This window comes from Microtus pennsylvanicus, chromosome 3, assembly GCF_037038515.1.
Source record: "Microtus pennsylvanicus isolate mMicPen1 chromosome 3, mMicPen1.hap1, whole genome shotgun sequence".
In the NCBI taxonomy this organism is placed as follows: Eukaryota; Metazoa; Chordata; class Mammalia; order Rodentia; family Cricetidae; genus Microtus; species Microtus pennsylvanicus.
This window is the reverse complement of record NC_134581.1, coordinates 53,623,339-53,649,969: the sequence shown is the minus strand read 5'-3', so window position 1 is coordinate 53,649,969 and position 26,631 is coordinate 53,623,339. Positions and strand designations below refer to the sequence as shown.

The window sequence follows — 26,631 nt, the reverse complement described above, 5'->3', positions numbered from 1 at the left end:
TAGAGAGCCCTGACTACAACAGAGTGTACTTCACTGAGAGAATGACCTCACTAGACAAGGACAGGCACAGCCCTGCCTGAAGTGTGAGAAATGTGGAAAGACGCTGCCTTTGGGGCCTTGCTAAGCATGAAGGCAAGCCTTGCTGCAACTATTTCTATTCGTCAAGTACATTCAGGCCCAAATGGGCATGGTGGAGCTGAAAGCCATACTTCAAGTAGTCCCTGGTTGCGGAATTCCTCCGTTTGCCTAGGCACATACTAGACCTTACCCGTAGATTCCAGGGGCTCTCAGTAACTGTTCATGCCCTTAATACATCTGAATCTTTGGGAGGAGGAAAATAAACTACAGAGAGAGATCATCATAGCCCAGTCTGAACGGTAAGAGTTAATCAATAAAACAAAATCAGGGCTCACACCTTTAGTTCCAGCACTGCTGAGGTAGAAGGCAAGGGGACTTCTGTGAGTCTCAAGTACTATACAAGGCCAATCAGGGCTACACAGTGAGACCATCAAAAAAAAAAAAAAAAAGGAAGAAAATACTGGCAGGAATGAAGGGTGTGGACAAAAGGAACTCTTATACACTGTTGGTGGCAATGTCAACTATGGAAGTTGGTGTGGAGCTTCCTCAAAGTTGAAAGTAGATCTTCCAAATGACCCAGCTATCTGAAGAACTCTACGTCAATACATCACAGAGGCTTTGCACAGCCATGTTTATTGTAGCGCTCTTTGTAGTAGCTGAGTCATTAAACCAACCTAGGTGTCTAACTATAGAGGAATGGATAAAGAAAATGTGGCATATATACACAAGGGAACTTTTTTAGCCACAGAGAGCAATGCCATTTGCAAAAAATTAATATAACTAGAGCTATTCATATTAACAGATTGAAAACAATCTTAGATAAATATCAGATGTTTCCTTCATTTATGGGTCCTAGATTTTATAGATACATAAAACCGTGTGTGTGTGTGTGTGTGTGTGTGTGTGTGTGTGTAAAACATCTGTCTAAGGGAATAGAGGAGACTAATAGGAGAGGGAAGGAAAAGATGGGAAGGTGAAACGGTCGGTACAAGGAGGTAATATACTCAACCTACCTTATTTATATACTTGCATTTAAATGTCCTTATGAAACTCAGTACCATGTAAAATGAACATAGATCAATTAAAATACAGTTTAAATATATATATATATATATGTTCTAAAATGTACAATCCACTTAAGAATCATGAACATTTTCATTATGTAGTTTTTATTTTAGATGAACATTATTGTAAAAAAAAGTCCACCGGGAATAAAACCCATTTTTTTTTTTAAAAAAACACAGCTTCAGTATCAGCATAGTTAATGAAGTGGCTTCAGCAGACCAGCCACAAGACAGGTCTGTATTATCCACAGGAGCTTTCCACAGTAAGCCACTGGGGCAAAGGAAAATATGTTTAAGCACACAAGTCTATGAAAAACCTCCATCGTTCCCACGGGGGCATGATTTTCATCAGACAGTTCCCGGCGTTTTGCATTAAGGGAACTGCAGCATCAGCTGCAGACAGTCAAGACAAACCCATCTGTAAGGCCATTGGAATGAACAATCAGAAGTTCACTTTTTAAAAAGGTACAAAGATGAAATATAAAGTTCTGTTAGTTCCTGGCATATGGCACACATCTCAAGACACAAAGTTAAAATCTGGAAATCCTTAAAACAAATGCTTGCTGATTTTCCTTTCTGTGCTCAGTCGTTTACTTTCTTTCTAATGAACATGGCGCTCATAAATTTTATTAGTATCTCCTGACCTGCTATGTCCTTCTGAATCAAGGAATTTCATTTTCAGACAGTCTTCTCTGCCACTGGGTGTAATGAGAAGGATAACGAAGGTTTCTTTGTTCTGTTTAATTTTTTTTTAAGTCTAAAAAACTGAATTGAAGAAATTTTGAGATCAGGAAACCAACATAATAAAACACGGTTTTAAAATTCTAGGCTTAGAATCTCATCTTTAAAGATTAAGATATATTTTTAAAATCATTTAAGTCATAAGCTTAAAGAGAAAGTCTGCTAATTTGTTGTTCTACTGCTCAGAGGAGGAAGATACTTCATCAGCCCTAACAGAGATTCCCAGGACTTGGAGCCTCTACAATGCAGCGGTCATTTCTCACTTGGAACAGTCCCTTGTATATTGCACAACTAAGTTCATTACCTGACAGGGCGGTAACATTTTTTTTTTTGTATGCTACTGGATATTGACATGTAGGCTTTATTTGAAACTAAGGTGTCAATTCCTCTTTTCCAAGGATGTCTTCAGTTCAAAACAAGATAAAACATACTGTCTAAATTTTGTTGAATGCTTAGAGGCTGGCTCACTGTTTTTCTTCCAGGTATTAGAATATTAGTTAGCTAAATGAGGTATAATGAAAAAAAACAGTCCTTCAAAGTAAAGAGTCTTCAGGAAATTTCTAACAAAGACTGCATAAAATGTCCACGTGCAGTAAGAAGCCCTGCAGTTTCCCTGACCGCTGTGCAGGGAGAACACTTCATCATCTGAAGAAAGAGGCTAGAATAGGTTCCCAGTGAAACATTGTGCAATCAACCGATTTACATGCTACTTAGTTACAGCACACTTCACTGTCTGATACCCTCAGACTCCCTTTGAAACTCTTGAGTCAAACTATTGTCAAAAAATTAGCACAATGATAATAAAGTGCAGCCACTGACCCACTAATACTGCTGCGAAATCTTTATGTACCCCATCTGTAAGATCACAACAATGTGCACACACTCGCGTGCACACACACAAAAAAGAAATCTAGATTTCTTGAGTTTCAGCAGGGAACAGACAATTATCTGTCACTAAATTCATCTACAGATAGAAAAAATAATGCACCATATGTACATCATTAAGCAAAGTTGTTGGGTTGTTTTTACCATGCAGAAAGTGAATTTCCTATGGTCTGAGTTCAAATTATATACAATTTAGCAGAGCTAAATGTAAGAAAATAGCAAGGACAATTTATTTCTATATAACAGAGAATATACTCCCAGTTTGCTGCTACTTCAAAGAGCACTTTTAGACTCACCTAACATTTACAGGCTCATTCAAAGAGAAGAGTTCATGGAGACTAGTTATTAACCCACAAAAGACACAAGAGTGAAGAATCAAAAGCAAAGCATTCTGGTTTGTTTGTTTAAAAAAAAAAGCTGACCACAGAACATGTCAGTTTTGGTTTGCAGACAACCCCTGAGATAGAAACCAAAGTGTTAAGACACCAAACAGTCAGAGGTAAATACTAAGAGAATTACATTCGTATATGGTGTCACAGCTCCTGCTGTTTGCAAAGTACTTTGCTATCATTGTAACTGCTTGAACTTTTCCCCCCAAAAAAGTAGTGATAAGACATTTCTAAAAAAAAAAAATATCATCTTTAATTTGAATGTATTTAATTTGAAGATGTTAGACTTACAATCAATTCTCACTGAGAGAACTACTTACATCTGGACAGTAATATGTGACTTTAAGCTGATAGGTAACTAGGGAAAAAGAAGAAAAGGCTAAAGTTTGTCCACAGTAAAGTCAGCGTATCCACCAAAAATAACTCTGGTATGCTTGCAGCCACTGGAATGCTTCTGAGTCTTCCCACAGACGGGAAGGCCTGACTGGTCCAAGTACTGAAGCAGAATTCCCATGTAACCAAATATCCATGTCCATTTCCACTTCCAGGTCTTAATGAACAGCACAAGAGCAGGGCAGTGACTGCTACCAGTTCCTTTCCCTTGTCACCTGTTTCTAGGCCCTCTACGTTAGGACACTGAAGGCTACAACAGCAGTGACATTATGATCTGTATTTGGCACGTAATTTAACATTAAACACCTCCTACCCCCTCTAGTGTGTTTTATCTACAAAAGAAACATCAGAACCAGCATTTGGTGAGAAGGCAGCAAAGCTTTCGGTTGGCTCTGGCCTAGACAGCCACACCACATCTCTAACTACAAACCTAAATGCAAAGGGCTGGGTCCTATACATTCAGCAATGGCTGTTTGAAAGCTGAAACCTGGATCGTATGTGCTCTAATGAAAAGACAAGATTTCTGGAGAATGTGATAGGTCTAATTACTTTTATATATATTTTTAAACACCAAATAGAACCAAAAGTCATCCTTTTCAACATTGCTAACAACTATATTACAGCAACATGTCTAATTTCTCTCCATATAGGTTTGTTTTATGCAAACTGAAATCTAAATCTAACCTTTGTTAACTCTCTCACAGATGGGGACTATGGTTAAAAAATGGGTAAGACAAGCTAATGGGTAAAACTAAGAAAGAATATTTACATATTCTGGTGTGATAACAAAGCCCTAATGACCATTTCTCTCCCTATGTGAAATCCCAATGCATGAAGTTCACAGACAGACACAAGAGTTCTTACATAGATTATTGGTTTTAGATTAGTAAATAATGACAAGAAGTCTGGCAGGAAAAGGGACAGCAAATACGACCCTCAGAAACAGTGAGACTACAGTGCTTTCTACACGCTGTTTCAGAGGAGCTAGTGGCAGCCAACTTAAAAAGAATACAGCTACTCAGGGATGAGCAAAATTGATAACCACCTGAAAAGATGAAAATGATGTGGCCTCTGTGAATAGATGGGTATTTTATGAATTTTAAAAGGTAATCAGAATTTAATGATTTGTAAGAACACTGTAAATCAAAGTCCTTTAATAAATGCTACCAATAGAAGAACTTCTGGCCATATGACCCAGACCAACCATCCTTTAATTTTAGAGGTTGCTCTGTTTAATGTTCTGCTGTCTTTAAATATTCCCAAATATGTAAGTCTAGAACTTCATGCCACTAAAGTGCTCAGTTAGGAGTCTAAGATTATGCTGTACCACAGAAAGACTGACACTCATGTGCAAAGAAAGATAGCAGCTTCCAGGACAGGCAGTAAAACAAGGAAAAACCAGTTAGATCCTGCAAGTGTCTCCAAGTAATTGCTTCCATGTTTGAAGAAAGGAGCCTGCTCTTTTGCTAGGCCATGAGGCTGGAATCCACTTGGTGTTCTGTGTTGAGAGGTCTAGAGTTCCATGGTGCTCTCCGCAGCAGTCGGGCGAGGTGGCTCTGAGGCTGGGTAACCTGTGCTTTCAGAGAAGCAGGGAGGGCCTCTAGGTATACTGCAGTCTCTCAGAAACGAAGAGTTCATCAAAGCAATGAACAACGGAAGAAACTTGTCTTCTTAGACCGGTTTTCTGTTATTTTCACTGGCCCGCCTGCTCCTGATGAATTGCTGTCATTCTGAAAAACAGGACATGAAGCTGCTAAGGAAACAAAAATTTTAGGTTTGACCCCAATTACCTACAAAGTAAAAGCACACCATGTGAGGAATACACTCTAGTACACTCTCTCCCGTGCTCACTGCAAAGTTCTACCAGAGAAGGAATTAGTTAAGTCTCAGCATTGTCTTCTTTTTTGCAAGTGGTGGATTAAGAAAAGACAAATATTCTTAGGCTAGTTAGCACTTTAGTTTTAACCATGTGTTAGGGAGGACGATCCTCTATCTAGTTTAAAGCAATTTCAGCCAAGGCCTGTTAGGTGTCAAGAATAATGATGGAAACAGGGCTAAGGCAGTAGCAAGAGGAGTTGGTAATAGAAGGGAGATACTTTTCATGAGGACCCACGGTAAAATGAACTTTAGGACGACCTAAAGATTCATATCTGACAGTTCAAATTGAAGCAAACTTGAGCAACTCCAAGATCATCATTACATAGATATAAGTATGTATTATATGAAAATTGAACTAGACAATTTTATGAAAAAAAAATTTCTACCATTATTATTTTCACTATTCTGATAAAAATTCAATTAACTACCACTTAAGGAGCCAGAGGAAAGAGACAGCTGTGGTGCAGAAACAACCCAAAGCAACAGAAAATAGAATCATGATGCAATCATAAGAAAGCATCGGGAACAAGTAAGATTATGTGAGCATATTATAATCATGCTGTCCATTCTGTTGAGTACCAAGCTGAAAGGCTGTAGCATAGAAATAAAAACTATAAGTGATACAAACCATTTTTCTGTTGAGTTTTGTCATTATATCCCGTGCAAGTGTAAAAAATGCCTAAAGGTAAAATAAACAAACAACATTATTGTTAAATAATTGTATTTCAAAACAGAAGTATAGAATGTTTATTATTTATTTGTGAATATATCACTGCAGAGTTTCTAATTGAAAAAATAGTATAATTAAAATTTTAGCATATCGTCATTGGCTTTTTCAGTTATATCGCATTTTCCAGTGTTGTCACATTGTCATTCCTTGGTCAAATATTTTATGCATGTAATGTTTGCCACAAGTTCCTAATGTGGCACACATAGTTATAAGTAGTTTTCTCAATACACTAAGAACAGGGGAGAGGCTCAGTTTAAACCACCCTGCTCCCCTAGGGAAAGGCTTCAACCTCTGGCCCAGATGATGCTTGCCTTAGGGTTACTATTGCTGTGATCGAACCCTATGACCAAAGCAACTTGGGGAGGAAAGGGTTATTCAGATCATGCTTCCACATCACAGTTCATCATCAAAGGAAATCAGGACAGAAATTTAAGCACAGCAAGAACCTGGAGCTGATAAAGAGGCCATAGAAGGTGCTGCTCACTGGCTTGCTTCACATGGCTTGCTCAGCCTGCTTTCTTATAGAACCTAGAACAACCAACCCAGGGGTGGCACCACCCACAATGAGCTCAGTCCTCCTCCATCAATCACTACGAATTAAGAAAATGCCCTAAATCCTGATCTTACGGAGGCATTTTCTCAATCGAGGTCCCTTCCTCTCAGATGACTTTAACTTGACCTAAAACTATCCAACACAATGTTAAAATCTGTTTAGGAAGTGCCCTAAGAACAAGTATGGGTTAACTATAGCACTAAGAGTCCGTCTCACAAAAACCTATACCTTTCCTTTCTGACCTCTTCTGAGGACATACTTAAGTATGCAGAATCGGCCATGCCTTAATACTTTGAACTGCTGGTTCCCGGAACTCACCTAAACCACATGTGCGCACACGTGTGGAAATCAATTTAAAAGGAAGCTGAGAAAACCCACTTCACTCACTGGCTTCTTTAAAAACATCTGTCATCATTTTTACTTTGTTTCCACAGAGGTATGAAATTCATTCTGGGGTCAAGATTGAGGGGTGCCCCACAGGAGCTCCCCTACTTTGGTGGAAGGAATCTGTTCACAAAAGAAGGAAGTTTGCTTTTCTTTTTATCTATGCTTATGAAAATAAATCAGTGTCAAGTTCCTGTTTCTCAATACTCAGTAGGCAACCTGAAAATTAGTGCTGACTGTTTCACAGAAAGCAAAAGTCCTGACAGGAACCCACTGACCACTAAGGCCACTTAAGTCTTGCTATTTTAGCCACTGTGTAAAGAAGAGAAGAATCTAAGACACTACAGCTTAGTTGGAACTGTGAGGACCATTAAGCACAGGTACTAACTCTATTACATGGCAGATAAAGATACAGATCATCTACAGTTTTCTAGAGCAGGTTTTCTTCACAAAGGGTAGAAATACTGGTGATATTTTGTTAATTTTTAAAAACTGATCATAAAATTATAATTTTCATCTGTCCTTTGAAGACCTTAGATGAGCTTCTTAAAATTATATTTTACTACATTTTAATTGCTTGCTGTGTTTGTGTGTATAGATAATGTTCGCCACAGTGCAAACACATAAGTCAGAGGACATGGGTCCTAAAGCTCAAACTCGGACCCCCTGGCAAGCTCCTTTGCCCTCTGAGCCATCTTGCCAGCCCCCCAGATAATTCTGTTATAATGGCTAACTTAATGGAAATGTATTAAGACTAATCTATGAAAACTACTTTCTTATATCTACTAAATGCCATAGTATTATAGTGTCATGCTTAATCTACTTCAAATGTGTACACAAAGGGACTCCATTCAAGAGACAGCAGTTTAATTCAAGTGATTGTGCTTGTCTGCTGACGGCTAGCAGGGAAGGACGACAAATGAGCAAAGGACACTGAGTCTGCAATTGCTAACTCCCAAACAAATAGCTGCACCGAACTTAATATGAACTTGTATCTCCTCTCTTCTGAGAATCTTAATTGAGCAATCTTAACATAACCCATGTGGAGGCCATATGCAAGAAATCCAGGGGGCAGAGTCAAGGCATAAAAGTACTCAGGACGCTTGGATTGGGTTGAGCTGCTACCTAGTGAGACCACCATACATTCCTTACCTCTTCTACATTTGTGCTGGATTTTGCACTTGTCTCCAAAAATTTAATCCCATAGTCAATTGCTAACTGAAAGGCAAACAGAAATCAAATTTAGTGAAAGTGGCTTGGACATACAAAGCCCTTAGCAGAATATACATTTGTCAAAGCCCCCAAGAGTCTATGCCAGAACTCATGGTTTTCACTTTTGTTTGTTTTCTTATACTGTGCTTTAAATTCTATAATTTAACATAGTTTAAAAATGACACAGCTTCTGTTTAAAATGTCACATTAGAAATTTGTTCTGTTGTACTTGTGAGTCTCTAACAAACACACAAGAAAAACTATGAGATGGAGTCTCAGCCTTACCACCACCTGGGATTCATTTACTCCTTTATCTTGTCTCCAGGAGCAGAACTTTCCAAGTGTAACTAGCCTGACCTTCCTTTCTGAAAGAACTGCCCTGTGAAATAGAACAGCAAATCTGAACTCTTTTTAGAGTTCTAACCCATGTAACACTACTCAAATCAAGTGAAGGTTTCTAAGGACACGTTGGTGCTCACACTGAAAGACAAATGGGTTTGCGCCCATCACTGCAGAAAAGTCTCTCAAGAACTGAGAAAATACAATAAGCAAACGTGACAAAAAATAATCATTTACTCTACAGATGTAAGATAGTCAGGTGCCTGTAGATGTCACCTCTGACACCAGGAGCTGCTGCTCATGAACTGAAGCTAACTTTCTATACTCTTAGGGAAAACAATGAACTGAAAAGTGATTATGGCTGAAATTTCACCTACACTAGTATAGTTTTTCAGAAACTGAGTTATTGTAACTTCAAAGCTGAGCATTTCTCACAAATCTGAAAGAGCCTGAACAAGAGTTGCTGGATCTTAAGAAAGGCCAGTTTGTCCCTCCCAGCATTCTCTAGGGCTAAGTCCTGACTGGATGCTATAAACGGGGTTGGACCTGAATACTAATGCCCACTATCCAAGTACAGACTACATCTCACTGTTGTTTGCTAGTCAGTTCTTGAGAGACTAAAGCAGGTATTTTAAAAACGTAAGTCAGTACCAAGAAAACAAACGCTGAATGGCAGTGGACTCCACCCTTTACTCATCTGGTTCAAACTCACCTTCTCCCCTCTTTCTTTTGACACTTGTCTTTTGTCATTCATATCACATTTGTTACCCAGGATCATTCTTTCAACGTCTGAAGAGGCGTGCTGCAGGGAGAAACAGTACAACATAGAAACAGCCTGAGCGAGACCACCCCAACCTGTCGGAAACATGGCAGCTTGACTATCTTTCACTCAACACAAGCCTAATTCAGAAAGACATTTAAAGGTAGAAGGGAGAATTACTTCAGCTCAGAGCCTTCACAGAGCCTATATAAACATCTTTCCCCAAAGGCTCACACTTTGTAACTCATATACAACAGCCAAACCTTCCAACAATTATTCCAGTCAAAAATAGAAGAAACTTAAGTACTGAGTCACCCAGTAGAGAAAGCAACCTGGGTTCTAACTATATAAAAAGATCAATTATATGGGTTCAATCAAATGTGCTAAATTATTTCCTACTTAGTTTCTTTCTGAAATACCACGGAGATTTCAAAGAAAACTTAGTACCAACTATCCTGGAACTAACCCAAATTTCTACTATCTATGGAGAAAAAAATGTTAGAAAGGGAAAAAAGTTGCAGAAATCTATTTATTTATGCTAGTGAAAGAGCTGGGAACCAGATGTCTTAGCTGTAGATAGTCTTCAGTGGGCAGGGTGGGCCTGTCCTGCCCTTTCTGCCCCTCAGCAGCAGCCACCTCCAGGAGAAAGCGACAGCCCACGACATGCCCAGCACTGCTACTCTGCTTCCAGACATACCTCTTCAATGTTTCTTATCCAGTTTTTAATATTGTCAAAAGATTTTTCATTGGTGATGTCATAGACCAGCATAATTCCCTATGGGAGGAAACAAAAGGCTTTATGTCATATTCCATATACTTACAGCTCACAATGCAGGACACCTGCCTTTCTTTTGTCTTTTTTGTGGTCTTTAAACTTATTCATAATAAATTTGAAAAATAAAGAGGCAAAAACAAATGAATTCTGCTATTGTTTCACTGTCTAAATGAACTGTTAACATCTTCACTGTTAACTTTAATGACTTAGTGATTGTGGGAAAGGTGAGCCGCTCTTTATACCTGACCTCAGGTGATAGTGATCAGCACCAGCTGGAGCTTCAGGCCTGGCTAAGTAAGACAGGGACAGTGAATGCTCAGAGGAAGAAGGACATTTCCAGGGCATATTCACTCGTTACAAATGGAAATAATTCTTTTTATCCCTCTACTGAGACCGAGACCATACTGTTCTAAATTTTTTGTTTCAATACAGGTTTACCTGTATTGAATACAGGCTTTCAATATAGGCTCACAATGCTACCATTTGTCTTAACACTAATAACTCATATGAAAGCATAATGTATTTATTGCATGGGTTAGTTAAGGCATTGTCATTGTGTTTTTAAAGATTTCCCTGCCTGGTAAAAATCTAAAAGATTTATCTTCCAAATTAATTCAAATAATGCCTCTATGCTAAGTGCCCAGACCACTGTTCAGTATTGTGAGAACTGTGTGAGCCAGTCACGGGTGCCCTTGCAGAAGAGAGACTGGAAGAGGTTAAGCATGAAAGTAGGAAGACAGCTGAAGACCAGGCAACAGCTCCAGGAAAGGCTGATTAAGGAGAATCTAATAAGCTGGTACATGAGAGGAAGTCAGGCTCTGAAAATATCGAGTCATAGGATCTCCAGGACCATTCTCAGTACTGTGAGTGCTATATGCACTTAAGTATCAATCCATTCAACAGTATGGAGTTGGCTGGCAGTACAGTGTAGAGTGCTTGCCTACCGTGGGTAAATCCTCCAGCCGGATGTCCAGCACCGTAAGAGAGTAGACAGAAAGAGAGACAGAGATACTGATTTCATGGCTGACCATGCACATGTCTGAAATCCTAACATTCAGGAGGCAGAGGAGAACTTCAGGCCTGCCTAGGATCCACAGTAGAACTTTATCTAAAATAACACACACACACACCACTAAAAAAAAAACCTTCCAACTCCTCCCAAGAATTTGATGAGTACCTACTATGTGCTAGATACTCTGCTTATACTAGATATTCTGAGCAGTGATCAGGATGACCAAGGTCCCTTCTTTTCAAGAATGGTCAACAAAGAACACAGAGCAATATACAATTAACTAGAATTCTAACAAGTGCTACAAAGAAGCATGTGGAGCTTTGAACTAAAACAACTGGGGCATAATCTTATCTGGTGAAAAGGTTCAAGTAGTGAGGACAGTTTCTCTAAAAAAATGAGTAAATGAGTCAAAAGCCAAGGCATGAAGACCAAGTAGAGTCAACCTGACAAAAGGGCTGGGACTGATGAAGAAGGAAGCCCACGGTGCCCGCCACTTAGCAAAACAAAAACAAAACAACAACAAGAAATCCAATAGCATTCTGTCATTGAACATCCAGCATACACTCAACAGACTCAAAGGAAGCTTAAGGGGCTGGAGAGATGGCTCAGTGGTTAAGAGCACTGGTGTTCTTTCAGAGGTCCTGAGTTCGATTCCCAGCAATCGCATGGTGGCTTGCCACCATCTATGGTGTGAATAAAGGCATACATTCAGATAGAGCGCTCATATGCATAAAATAAATAAATAAATAAAATCTTTTTTTAAAAAAAAGAAGATACACAAATCTATTGAGAAGAAGGACAAGATGGGTCCAAGAAGGCAGACCAAGCAAGATGTCCTTTAGGGAACACTGTCTAGACAGCAGCTGTTAGGTATCTCCTATAGTCACCACAAATTCTCACAAGTAAAATAGAAGAGTGTGAGTCCCTCCCAAATCTCCTACTCTTCCTTTACTATCACACGGTGACGGGCAATAAAAGCCTGGCAGCAGTGTCAACAGCTGGGGTTTCCCTCCTAGCCAGTCCCTAGGACCTGGAGAGCCTGTGGTCAGTGTTCTCAGAGCCTGACCTCCTCCACTCAAGTACTCAATTATTAGATTCTCCTCAGTTAGCCTTTCCTGGAGCTGCTGACCCAATCTTCAGCTGTCTTCCTGCTTTCACTCTGACCTCTTCTGGTCTCTTCTCTGAAAAGACACCCATGAGTGACTGGATGCTCAAACACTCACAGTGCCCTCTACTGTTCTCAGAATTAAATTCCACAGCATGGCAGGCAAAGTCCTGCACAGGCGGGCTTCCAACTTTGTCAGTAACTATAAATGTAAACATATACAAATCATATAAAACACATGAGACAAAAAAGCCAAGAAATAAAAAATATTAAGAGTTCTCTCTCAGGAAGATAGGATTGAGATGATTTCTTGGAATTCCTAAAGCTTTTTTATTCCACTTAGATCCATTTTAACAGCAAGGGGAAAAGTATTGTTTTGTTTGTTTAAGACAGAGTTCACTACATAGCCTTGATTGACCTGGAACTTGCTATATAAACCAGCTGGCCTCGAACTCATAGAGATCTGCCTGCCTCTACCTCTGCCTCCTGAATACTGGAAGAAAAGGTGTGTAAGTTTTAAAATGACAAGCAATATTCTCCTCTACCCCACCCTTCCTTGCCTCAAATGTTCATTTCACTTTGGCTATATACTTTGTAAAAGATTTTTAAAAAAAATAAAAATGAAAAAGTGCACTTTTAAAATGGAAAAAGTATGTTTTATGCTACTTATCATTTACCACAATAAAAAATAGCAATAATTACTGATGCAAAGTATTTTGCTAGCTACAGTTAAAATTAACCAAGTAACTACTATAGCACTATTATCTATCGTTTGGGCTAAATAATACCCTGTCTGCCTCAAATGTCCCGTCCTTTGGTCAGCACAGAAATTGAACAGCATGGTGTGAAGGGTAGAGGCTCTCAAGCCGGATGCTTCTAGTTTAGGTATTTAACAGGGAGATCCTGGAAGGCAGTATTTTAGCTTTCTCGGTCTCCAACGTGAGATTCTTCTTAACTACTTAACCCAGAATTCAGGACATAACTTGGCCTCAACAAACAGCAGCTATTTATTACGAACTTACTTCTTTAATTTCAGTAGCAAAAATCATTACACTACTTCCTATGGTTGTAAGGTAACTGATATTAATATGAACCTGCTAGAAATATAAATTAACAGTACCAGGTAAACTTTATAGATCTAGTATAGTCTACAATGAGAATTGTTGCCTAAGAATCCAGAAGTTACTGCTCTATGTGAAATAGCAATAATGTAAGGACATGGCCCTTCTTCCCCTTGCAGCCTAATTGTCCAAGCAGGGTTTACTGTGAAGTCTGTAAACAAAACTAAGGAATCTCCATAGTGGCAGACTCCAGAAGAATATTGCATGCCTGATCAAGCCAAACAAAGCACAGCCTGACCACCACCTGCTGGGAACGGCACACGCCCTGCAAACACAACAGCCCCATAACTCAGGGGAACAGCCCGAGAGAACCACGACTACAACAGAACAGCACTGTCAGCAAGTATTTACTGAGCATCTACTGTGTCCGGAACCGCAAAACTAAAGAGAAAAGTTCTACCTTCAGACTGGAAAAGCCAGTACTATCCAGAACAGCTGATAGGAAGGAAGATGAGGGAGTAGAAACATGAGAAAGCCAGATAATCCTTGAGTCTAAATTAAGTTACTCATCCCACTGGCCTCTTTCTTTGCACCATGTCCTAGAGCTAAATATCCAAGTGAGACAGCCACTCCACAGGCGGTGTTCCTGCCTACTCTCAAGGGAAAGGGAACAGAAACGGTGGGACCACCTAGTCCCAGAATGTAAAACACTGGCCAACACAAACACCAGTGTGTCTAAGATGCTTCTAATCAAAAGTTACCTGTGAACTACACCAAACCTTCCCTGTTAAATGTTCTTTTTTATCGTCCTTGGAGAAACAAACACCAACAAATATATCTTTGGCACAAACAAGAGGTCCCTTTCCTCTGATTCCAATCTAAGCAAAATAAAAGAGCAGTAATCGCCGGGTGGTGGTGGCGCACGCCTTTAATCCCAGCACTCGGGAGGCAGAGGCAGGCAGATCTCTGTAAGTTCGAGGCCAGCCTGGTCTACAAGAGCTAATTCCAGGACAGGAACCAAAAGCTACAGAGAAACCCTGTCTCGAAAAATCAAAAAAAAAAATTAAAAAAAAGAGCAGTAATCATTCTCTTTATGATAATAAGAACACTTTACAATCTTAAAGGTATCTGCTCTGGCTAGTTTCTTTTTTCATCTTAATACATACTAGAGTCATCTGAGATAAGGGAATCTCAACTGAGAAAATGTTTCCGTAAGATCGGCCTGTGGAGCATTTTCTTATTGATGGCTGATGCAAGAAGGTTCAACCCACTTGAGAGTCCTGAGTCCTAAGACAGCAAAGTGAGCATGCCATAAGAAACAAGCCAGTAGCTAGTACTTCTCCATGGCCTCGGCGTCAGTTCCTGCATTTAGGTTCCTGCCTTGAGGATGATAGGACTAGTTATAAGAAGAAATAAATCCTTTTTTCCCAGTTGATTTTGATCACAGTACTTTATCGTAACAATAGAAACCCTAACTAAGACAGTATCACAGAGCCAAGTGTGAAGAACACAGTAAATGGCTAGTGGTATGCTAATGTGTTAACAGGAACCGTCATTCTTGTGGTAGAGATGAGTTACTAATACTCAATAAATGGTAGACAAGGGGAAATAGGGGAGGAAAAGGTGGCAGTACTGTAGTGGAAGGACCTATGGATCCAGGTCATATCTTTCTGGATGCAAAGAACAGCCATCACCCCTTCAGCTCTGTTACCTTCTGTCATTCCCAGGAGTCTCAGTAGCTGTACCTTACAACCTATCAGGTGGGCTCCATGAGCTTAATGTTGTATCTTTCAAAGACTGAACATATCATCAAAATTAAAGGTTCAAACTTGGGCTTGGCTTATACCTTCTTAATTTATTTGGTTTTGGTACTAGAGAGTTAACATCAGGTACATTAATCACACGTTCTACCGCTGAGCCACATCCCCAGACTCAGGCCTAAAAGCTAGGGATGAAGCTCTATTCTGGGCCTGACATCCCAAGCACAGCCATACACTTCTGATTCCAAGGTGCTCACCCACCACTGTGTTCCCCACACCACACAGGACCTGCCCAGAATCAACAGACACTAAATGCATTGAGTAGAGAAGCATGTGAGGGCAGAAACAACCAAGTGATGGAGCTATGATAATAAGGACATGGTCAGGAGTAGCCCAGAAGGTCCTGGCAGCCAAGGTCCTCTAGAGTTATGAATCATCCAGCCACTTCCTAGCCAGGCAAGAAGCCATAATCAAGGCCAGGCTGCAGGGGTGGATAGAGATACAGAGTGATGTGGCTATAGGACTGAGGGATAAAAGAGACCAAGAAAGGAACACTTAGTCACAGGGTTTGTGGTTTGCTAAGATTGCCATCAAGTACTAATAAAAGGAAAAAAGATAACAAAAATATAAAAATACCTCAGCAGAATGTAGAGCAGTTCTAGAACATCTAAGAGTTAATGGCTTGATTACGTATTATTAACACTAATAGAAAAATATAACTACTAAAAATCAAATACAATTTTCAAAACCCTTAAAATCTCCTGATTTCACATTTAAAAGTTTATTTTTTTTTTCACTTTACTATATAGGGAGGAGAGGAAGCCCTTACTGAATTTGTGAGGATCAAACGGAGTCCCGACGGAATGTATATTATTGACAAGGACACAATACCCTGGACTCATAGGAATTATGAAAGGAATCATAGGAATTATCAAAGCCTTCCTCTGGTCTATGTGTGATTGTTGACAGTGTACAGGAAGCATCTAGGAAGACTCCCGTTTCCTCCTCCCGGATGTCCAGTGCCTAAACTGCCCCCAGATGACATTAGCCACACTCCTCCTGTGGAGACCAACGAGCCCTTCTTCCTCTTGTGCACACTGCCAATGCTCTGATACAGTGTGTGCATGTGCTGCTTCATCAAAGCGAGCACAGCCACCCAAGCCCAGCTTTTCTGTCTGTCTGTCCTGTCCTCATTCCCTGTTTGCTCCAGTAAGGTTTCCAGGACCAAGCTTGCTTTGCTGAAGAAGGTAGTTGTAGACTCTAGCTTCATAACTATATATAGGCGATGAATACCCCTATTTTATTTTCGCCTGACGCCATAAAAACCCCCAAACCCACTCACCATGGCTCCTCTATAGTATGCTGTTGTAATTGTTCGGAATCTTTCCTGGCCTGCTGTGTCCCTAAAATTTGAAACAAAAAAGGAAAGAGTGATTTAAAAAGTTACCAGCAACACAGGTGAGGACTCCAAGTTCCACGAGATAGAATCCCAATCTGCTCCCAGTGCAGTGTGGCTGGGAAAAGGAGCCTGAGACACAGACAGCACACTGTGCTTTGAGAGACAGAGGCAGCGGTGGCCACAGGAGTCTGTCAGATCTCACAATGACTTGGATGAGAACCAGGATTTGATGGTAAAAGCAGCAACAGGAAACCAAATACATAGGTCCGCTAGGAACTGGCATGTGGGAGGAAACAGAATAGCTCTAAACTCTTGGGCTCCTGGAGGCAGCGGCAGTCCTTTCTCTAAGTGCTACATGATTAAGGCATTTTGCTTTCTTGACTGCATTGTGATGTCTGTACAAAGCAAACTGCTGAACCGGACTTACAAATGTGTACATCCTGCTCAGCAGAGCAGAACAAAGCATGGCTCCTCCAGAGCAGAGCCTGCAGTTAACTACACAGGAACCTGGAGTCTAACATCATTCTCCAAGTTCCCAAAGACTAACCAGAAACATCTCAAATTTTTAATTTGTTTTTTAAATCCACAGTAGCCTGAATCAAGGCAAGGCATTATTTGTTTTCTTCCTTGCTTTTTCAGTTAAATAGGCTCTACTTAATAAATTATAAAATACCAGGGCTACTGAAGACCTCTACTCTTTATCAGTGTAACTCATTTACAGGTGAGAAAAAGCAGGGCCTGGGAAGACACAATGGTTTGGAGAAGCTTCCCCCAATGGCCACATCTTCAAGGCTTAGTCTTTGGGGTGGTGATACTGGGAGGTGGTGGATGGAATCTTGACTAGGCTTAGTGGGAAGTCCTTATGTCACAGGAAGCACGTTCTTCAAGTGAACTGTAGGATCCTGGGCCCTTCCTTCCTTCCTAGCCTACAAAGTGTGCTCTGCCACGCATTCATTCCCTGACATTGCTACCCAGCACCTCATCAGAGATCCAAACCAATGGTTCCACCAAACCCAAGACTAACTGGACCAAAGCAAACCATTTTTTCTTTATAAATCCTGTGTCTTGAGTATGCTCTCTCTCTCTCTCTCTCCATTTTTTTTTCTTTCAAGACAGAGTTTCTCTGTGTCGCCCTGGCTGTCCTGGGACTCACTTTGTAGACCAGGCTGGCCTTGAATCAGAGATTCACCTGCCACTGCCTCTTGAGTGCTGGGATTAAAGGTGTGCACCACCACTGTCCAGCAAGTATTCTATCTTAGTGATGGAAAGTTCTTAATTTAAAATACTGTGGCTAGAAGAAGTCCATGGTCTGTGACACTTAGCCATTTTGCTGCATCTAAGTCACAGTGGCAATTCCAATGAAGAACTATTTTATGTTTTTGAGAATTTGTTTCTTCTCGTATAGAGATTTGGAAGGATGGGCTCTGGACCTCTTCTGGATCAGTTCTGCTCCTCACCTCCCCACCCTGCCACACAGGGATGTGCAGCGCTTATTCCCCTTGGTTTTTAGAAAAGAACAGTCTGAAGGATTGCTCCATGTCTCTAATACCCTGAATCACATTTTAACCCCATTTTCAGGTCCCGATTCAAATAGAAACTCCATGTGTCTTCATTTTTTTTTACTTACCATATCTGAAGCTTAATTTTCTTTCCATCGAGTTCTATCGTTCTGATTTTAAAATCAATCCCTGCCAGAAAACAAAGAAGGATATGCTAAGTTCCTCAGATTCAATCCAAGTCTTATTAGGGAGGGAACAAAGATTTCTATTGAAGAAAAAAAGCTCTCCAACGCACTGGCAAATGTGAGCGCACGGAGGGTGTGAGTGGCATGTTTCCTCTGAATGCAGGCTGGAGAAAGGAATGCTGATCCCTCTGCAGAGCGTTCCCACACATGTGAATGCACATTACAGGCCTCATGATCTGGGCACAAATGGACTACATCCTGCAAAGTTACATAACTCACAAGGACTGAGAACATATTTTCTCCTTCCTGAAATATATATACACAATGCTTTCAGTCCACATGCCCCAACCTTTCCCTACAGAAGGCCATGGAGCCTCTTTAAAACAATTTTCTTTCCCTCTCTTCACTTGCTTAGTCAGAACCTGCAAACTTAAGAAAAAATAAAATGAGATTCTGCCTATTTCATGGCAAGGGAGGGAAAGCTTATTCTATTTCATACAATTAGGAGGGATTTCATATACATCTTAACAAATGTCCTAACGGAAACAGCCACCGTGGTTTTCAGCCCTGGCCACACTTCAGAATTCCAGAGAGAACAACGACGACGACAACAAAGAGCTCACTTGACGAGGCCTGCCTCCTCCCAAACTGCTGACACCCATTGAGTCTGTCACAAGCAATTCTCAAAGCTCCCAGTGTAATGTGAATCTGAGACCTAAACTTTACAGGCCTGAAGGGTGACACAGGAAAGGCCTTTGGGACTCTGGCACTTCAAACGTTCACCATGTCCTCACCTATCCCCAAATCATGACAGCTCAAAACTTGAAAACTTCCTTAGGACTTCTACTACAAAGAAGTACAAAACCCTTGTCTTACCAGCATGCTTTAACATTTATCAGGAACTTTTTTTTTTTTTGAGATATAGGGTCTCATTAGCTCGGGCTGGCCTCAAATCACTATGTAGCTGAGAATGACCCTGAATTATCTTGCTGCTTCTCTACCTTCCAAATAGTGGAACGGCACACTTGTGCACACCGCTCCACCGCCCCGGCTTGCTTATGCAGTGCTGGGGAACTTAGGCCTTTCTACAAGCTAGGTAAGCGAGCACTCTCCCAATTGAGCTATGCTCCAACCTCAGGAATAAGGGCTTCTGTGGGGATGAGAGATGAATATAGCTGGGCAGCAATTTGCTAAACCCCCTCATCTGGCCTCTCAGCTGTATTTAGTTGTTTCCCCCATTCTTTCACCTTTTAAAACACTGAACTCAGTCTCCAGTAGTTTTCAACAACACATATAAACTGTGTGTCCTATAAATGGTCTTGAACAGTACGGCAGCATTTGGAGTGTGCAGGGGTATTAAACAGCCATGTATAATACTTCTTCACAGGGAGGTGGAAAGCACCCAAAAAGATTGCTTCCCAGTTCCAGCTCTCAGTAATGCATATGCATAAACCAACAGGATTTCACCCTCTTCTCTGTGTGGTACTTTTCCATGGGGGAGCCTTTGTAGCTTCTGGATGTAGAAACAGACAAAAATGCCACCCCAACTGAGCTATCAAACTAGCCTCTTAATCATTCTTTCCTCTCACTAATGGTCCTGGACTGAGCAAATACAATCTGATCCCAGTGTTCCCGGGTTGCACGGCTCCCATTTCTTCTACAGTAGATAGTATTGAAGGAGTAGCTGGTAACAGAAGCATGACTACCAGTGCTGCATCCCACAGCACCTATGTCTACCCTCACTTGTTTCAGATGGAGACACTGGTTTTTATTGTGAGCCGATTTTTTAAAATATCCCCAAATCCAGTGTCACAATGACCCTGTAGAAATCCTCTTTTGCACAGGCAAGGGGGCTACGGGGCAACAGCACTTTTCAACCTGAGTTCAGTGTTGAATCTCAAGTAGAAAGAACTAATTCCTTTCAGTTGTTCTTTGACCTCCACACATAGCAATGGCAGGTGTGTTCCCAGTGCACCCCTCCCTCACCACAGATACACACAAACCTCGAGTATAAAATAAACTAAAACCAAAAACCTACCCTTTCCTTTTTTTGGCCCCCACTAAAGAACAATGCCTAACACTCAGTAGGCATTCAATAAATTATTCTTGAAATTAACATTAAAATGTTTTTAACTATTTTTAATTATGTGTATATGTGTGGTTGCATGTGTGTACAGAGGTCAGAGGTGCTGATTCCCTGGAGTTACAGGTGGTTATGAGTCACCTTATATGGATACAGGGACTTGAACCTGGTGGCAGACACCTTTCATTCCAGCATTCAGAAGGCAGAAGCAGGTGGATCTCTGAGTTTGAAGCCAGCCTGGTCTACAGAGTGTGTTCCAGAGCCATGTCTCAAAACAAAACAAAAACAACAGCCTAGGTCTTCTGGAACAGTAAGTACACCTAACTGGTGAGGCACCTCTCCAGCCCAGAAATTAACATTTAAAAAACGATACTCATGCCTTTCCAGATCAGAGAAATAAAGCCAGCAGGAGGGGCAAAGGGGACTAGAAGGTAAGAAGTTCTGCAGTGGACCTCACAGTCAGGAAGACAGTACCCATCACTAAGCTGCATGCTTCCAAATGGGAAGGCAGTGGATTTGTGAAGTGTGGTTTTTGCCACATTAACTCAAACCAAATTTGGCTTCATTCTCAGATGCTCAATAGATGGGGGGAAACACAACTCAACTCAGTACTAAGATTATTCGATTTGCTTTATAAGAAATAATGGCCTCGGTTAATCCCATCAGCCAAGCTTTAGTGAAACGAGGCTCAAAATAAGGCAAATGTCAAGGTTTAGTCAACGGGTGTAGTGATATTTTATTTGTATTTTAATAAATAAAGCTAGACTGAAGATCAGAAAAACAAAGCAATCAACCACTAGAGAGACCTTTTACCTCTACCAAATCTACCTATCAGACCGATAGTGTGAGATCCTGTCTCCATAAATCTTCAGAGTCCACACACCAGTCAGTTCCTGTTTCTTTCCCTTTATATTCCTCTCTCTGCCCAGCCAGATCGCTCCTGTCTCCACCTCCCTAGAGCTGGGATTAAAGGTGTGACTCCCAAACACTGGACCCCTTTCTGGACTGCTAGCGTGTAGCCTAGGGTGGCCATGAACTCAGAGATCCCTACGCCTCTGTCACAGTCTCAACCTCCCAAATCCTGGGATTAAAGGTGTGTACCACCACTCCCTGGTCTCTAGGGGCTTAGTGTTGCATTCTGATCTGCAGGCCAGCTTTATTTATTAAATACAAATAAAATATCACCACAAATGAGCTATCTCTGTACCTCACGTCCCTTTTCTGTAACTGTTATCCAGCCATGTAGCAGACCAGTCCTAGAGTATCATTGAACCTACCTGATTCATGAATCATTCTGGGCTCATAAAATGTCATTAAATGTAATTTGTTTAAAGAGTGGTTTTCTTTCTTCCCTTATTATTAGCATATGTGTGAGAAAGAGCTCTACTGTGCACTACAGCTGAGCGTGGAGGTCAGAGAACAACTTCCTTGTGAATGACGGTATTTGGCATTGGTTCAGCTGCAGCGTATTATAGTGGATTAGCTAACTTGGAAAAGCAATCAGAACCTTTCACTAAAAATGGAGGGTATTAATAGTACTGATAAGAACTGAACTGAAAGACCTAGACAGTAGGCTTAACTATTCTGGACTGCTGTATTCTCAATTATCAAAAAACCAAAACAAAAAAAACTAGAAAGGAATACATTCCATGTGTCTATTTATCAGAGATAGGGCGTGTTGCATGGGGGCCTGAAAACAGCTTGTGGGGATCTGGTCTCCGTCCACCGAGCGAGTACAGAGGCAGAACTCAGGGCGACAGGCTTTACAGGGCTTTAACCATCTCACCATACTCTCCTCGCCACCTTGCTTTTTCTTTTCTTTCTTTCTTTTTCTTTCTTTTTTTTTTTTTTTTGTTTTCGTTTTTGTTTTTTTAGACCAGGTCTCTTACTCTCTTATTTGACTGGAACTTGTGACGAAAGGTGAGGCTGGCTGGCCAGGGAGATTCGAAGTTTCTGAGCATTGGGATTTCAACACACAACTTTTTTAAAAAAACAAAGAAACAAACAAAAAAACCCCATAGAATTGAACTCAGGTCTTTGTGCTTGGAACTTTCCATCTAAGCTCCCTCCCCAGTCCCTGGTGTCTCATTTCTTAAGGGCTTGTCATAGGAACATCATATTCTGGTGGGCTAAGGCCAAATATGTGCAGTAATCAGTGCCATGGGACTTACCAAGATTAAACTAATCTAAATTCATCCAAGATTTACGTTAAGGCCCATCTTAACTCAAAGACTGGAAAGCTTGTTTGGTATGAATCATATATTTTTGCAATATTCAAATATATTTCATTAATGAAATTTCATATTTGCATCCATGTGAAATGGGCAAACAATAACCTGTGTCACCATTCCCTGTCACAAACATTCCTCCATTTACTGATTAACTGTTGTAGTTTTCTGATGGTAACTTCACTTAGTGTTTAATCACCAACCAGAAAATAAAAAGGCAAGATGGTGAGCAATCCAGGAATCTGACACATCCTCTGCTAAACTCTGATGGTTCCAGCCAGGACAGTCCTCCAGCCCAGCTCTCCTGGCTTGTCCCCGTTCCCCAGGACAGTCCTCCAGCCCAGCCCTCCTGGCTTATCCCAGTTCCCCAGGACAGTCCTCCAGCCCAGCCCTCCTGGCTTGTCCCAGTTCCCCAAGACAGTCCTCCAGCCCTCCTGGCTCGTCCCCATTCCCCAGGACAGTCCTCCAGCCCAGCTCTCCTGGCTCGTCCCCGTTCCCCAGGACAGTCCTCCAGCCCTCCTGGCTCGTCCCCATTCCCCAAAAGACTAGAAGCTGAACGCAGGAGGAACTGTCACAAAGCCAGCACCAATGACCACAGTGCAGGCCTCTGTGAGGTGTGTGAACACACATCCAGGCAAAACACCTTCACACACAGATAAAATATAAAAACTTAAAAGAATAAAATCGAAGAGAACAACTGCATCTCTAGAAACACAGCTTTCTGAAGCACTATATTTCCTGATTCAATAGACTTTAAAGAGCATCAGTTTTTGGCAGCAAATAATACAATAATTTGTGTTCAAAACAACAGCTCTCTGTCAGCCTGACTCATGACCACTCCACGAACACAGACTATGTGAGTGTGACCCACTCAGCTGGCAACCTAAACCAACATCTACCTCAGGAGACCAGAGTTGAGTAAACCCAATGGGATTTTTTTCCATGGTTTTAAAACAGACTTACTTTTCCCATTAAAATTTATCTATTCAAATAACACAGGAAACATACTGTAAGAAAATATTCCCAAGGGATTCAGGCCATTTTCATTTTGATAGTTTTTTCTGAATTGATTCTTATGCTAAATGGCTGCTTATAATTGATCATGTTATCCACTATATGGAGGCAGAAGAAGGGATAGGACCAAGAATCACATGTCTGGGAAGAACCTAGGAGATTAATAGCACAGGTTTGCTTTTATGGCTAAGAAAATAGATCCAGATAGATGCAGGAATTTAATTAGTCATAAAACCCAATACAAATGATGAATTAAAAATCTGTGTGCTCATTTCGGCAGCACATATACTAAAACTGGAACAACACAGAGATTAGCATGGCCCCTGCACAAGGAAGGATCCCATGCAAATTTGTGAAGTGGTCCATATTTTTTTATCCACTTGGCACTTCATCTTAAAGTACTGCCTTGTAAGGGAATTATTAGAGATGCCAGGTAATGTAATGGAAATGAGATTTATTTTAAAAAAAAACAAAAACATTTCTATTGTGTGTGTAATGTGACCATGGGATTTTCAGGCCATAACAGATATGTGGAGACTGGAAGACAACGTTGTGAGATCTATTTTTGTCTATCTTTACCTGGTGATCAAGGTTAGGTTGCCAGCCTTGCACACCACAGACATTTCCCACTGAGCCACCTCACTCATGTTCACATAAGGTTAGCTGATACACTATACCAATAAACTATGGTCTTCTTCTCAGATTACAAACATGCTGTCATCTAAGGATGGAGGAAAACAAGATAATATGAATAAAAAATCCTATTTGTAAATAAAAAATTAAATTTTGTTATTTTAAGATCACGACTGCCCCAAGAGACATGAACAAGAATGTCCAGGTCTTGTTGTGACGCCTGTTCTTTAAAGGTCATGGGAAAATACTGGCAACACCACGATGTCCACCACCAGGAGAGGAATACCAAGAACACACTCTTGGTATTTGAAGAGCGAATACTCTGAGGCACTAACAATGCCACATCTATCAACACGGCGGAATCTAACAAAACATAGCATTAACTGGGAAAAAAAACAAGTTGCAGAAATATAGTCAAATTATTACTGGAAATATTTAAAACTGCTAAAAATAAAGTCTGTTTCATTAGCACAGACATCCATCTGTAAAGTAGTACAATTACACTTACATCAATTGATAATTAAAGCATAAAACACGGGGCTGGAGAGATGGTTCAGCAGTTAAGAGCAACAGCTGCTTTTCCAGAGGACCGGGGGTTCAATTCCCAGCATTCATACGGCAGCTAACAACTGTCTATAACATTAGATTCAGGGAAATCCAACTCCCTCTTCTGGCTCCATAGACATTGCACACAAGAGACGCACAGATATTTGTGCTGGCAAAATACCATACATATAAAATAAAATTTTTTATAAAGCTTAAAATATGCATGAAAATAGTTGGTAACAAATTAAATAAAATAATACATAGTAAAATAATTATTATTTCTGGAAAGAAATTAAGGGAGGATTAAATTGAGGATTCACATGAGGATTGATTTCTATATTAACTAATTTTTAAAAAGATTTATTTTTAAATTGTGTGTATGCACATGCGTGGGTGCGCACATGAGGGCAGGTTCTTATGAAGGCCAGAGATGTTGGAGTCCCCTGAGCTGAGGTTAGACTGTGTGTGAACTACATGATATGGGTGCTGGGAATTGACTTCAGATACTCTAAATGAGCAGAGCAGTATGTGCTCTTAACTGTTGAGCCATCTTTCCAGCACTATAATTTCATTACTTTTAAAATCAAGCAATGGGTACGTGGATATGAGTGTTTTATATTAGCAATGATAGGTACTGGATCCCCAGTTGCTGGGTTCCTCTGCCATAGATGAAATAAGCCAAATCAAACCTAACTGATAAATCCAGGTTAAATGAACAGGTCAAAGCAACGCCTGGGTGACCCTTGGGAAGGCAGGGTAGTAATCACATGGCTACCAGGTCTTATATAGCCTGTAGGCATGGTCTTGAGCAGCCCCAGGGAGGGGGGCTGATTTTTGGCAGGCTTTCTCAGGGACAGGATTTGGAATGGGAAGAGTGAGACCAGAGCATGGACTGCCCCTAGCTGGAGATCCCCAACGTCCCAACCTTTCTGGGTATATACGGATGGTGGTAGAGCTTCCACCTAAACAAGCAGTATTTTCATGTACACGTAAGACTTTAAAACTTCTTTTACATGTGTATACATGTGTGTTGCCTGTGAAAGTATGAGCACATGTGTGTGGACATGTGTGCATATGTGTGTGGGTATCTTCAGAGGCTAGAAGAGGAAGTCAGATCTCCTGGAACTGCAGTTACAGGCAGTTACAAACAAAAATGCTTTTTGAAAACAAATATTATGGTTGGATGATGCCTCAGAGGGGTGATCAAGCATGAGGACCTTGAGCCCATGCTAAAAATACTAAAACAAAACATCGTGTGTGGCACTCTGTATCCACAACCCCAGCACTGTAGGGTAGTGATACTCCAGGGTGGGCGTGGCCCTCACAGGCCAACCAGCCTAATCAAAACAAGCTCCAGGTTTGTGGAGACATCTGTCTCGAAAAAATAATGTTAAAAGTCACAGAGGAAAACACCTGACATTGACCTCTGAGCCCCCAAATACATATACATAAAATAAAAGGTAAAAAATAAAAATGTAAAGCAAATATTGGTTGCTTGGAAAACAAAAAAGAAGGCAGACATCCATTCACAATACATAGGAAAGCCATCCAAGTTTTAATAATGAAAGGGACTTAAGAAGATCTAGCCGCAGACAAAGCAGGCCCTTCCAGCCTTGTTCAATATAGAAGGCCTGTGAGCCCTATAATGTTACCATGTTGGGTAAGTACTCTGTGTGTGTGTGAGACTGGATCAGATAAAGGAGTCCTGATTTTCCATTCAATAAGAGAAGGAAGAAGACCCCCATTTCTTCCCCCAGGGGTAAGATACTACTAGGGCTCTGCTAACATCTCTGAGAAGAAAGCATTTTATGGGATACCCAAGGACTCGGGGCTTCAAGGAACTAGAGAGGTGTGATGTGGAGTGTGTGCCCATTCACAGTTCTGCTTATAATACAATTCTCAGAAACCAGTGAGGCAGCTGGAGG

At 40.8% G+C, this 26,631-nt stretch overlaps 1 protein-coding gene and 1 non-coding gene across 2 annotated transcripts in view; one reads left to right on the top strand and one right to left on the bottom strand.

Moving 5' to 3' along the window:
- Window positions 1–1,226: 1,226 nt before the first annotated feature.
- The window catches only part of Rab8b (RAB8B, member RAS oncogene family), a 66,996-nt gene continuing 41,591 nt past the window's right edge, over window positions 1,227–26,631 (bottom strand). The window contains exons 2-8 of the mRNA XM_075965402.1: window positions 18,146–18,206; window positions 16,462–16,522; window positions 10,104–10,181; window positions 9,359–9,448; window positions 8,248–8,313; window positions 6,057–6,107; window positions 1,227–5,280 (exon numbers count right to left, since the gene is read on the bottom strand). Of these exons, the coding sequence (XP_075821517.1) occupies window positions 5,188–5,280; window positions 6,057–6,107; window positions 8,248–8,313; window positions 9,359–9,448; window positions 10,104–10,181; window positions 16,462–16,522; window positions 18,146–18,206 (500 nt within the window). The 3' untranslated portion in view covers window positions 1,227–5,187. The remainder of the gene's footprint in view (window positions 5,281–6,056; window positions 6,108–8,247; window positions 8,314–9,358; window positions 9,449–10,103; window positions 10,182–16,461; window positions 16,523–18,145; window positions 18,207–26,631) is intronic.
- Window positions 23,792–23,899, top strand: LOC142847499 (U6 spliceosomal RNA). Its single transcript, XR_012910245.1, has one exon. It is a non-coding gene; the product is annotated as a U6 spliceosomal RNA (small nuclear RNA).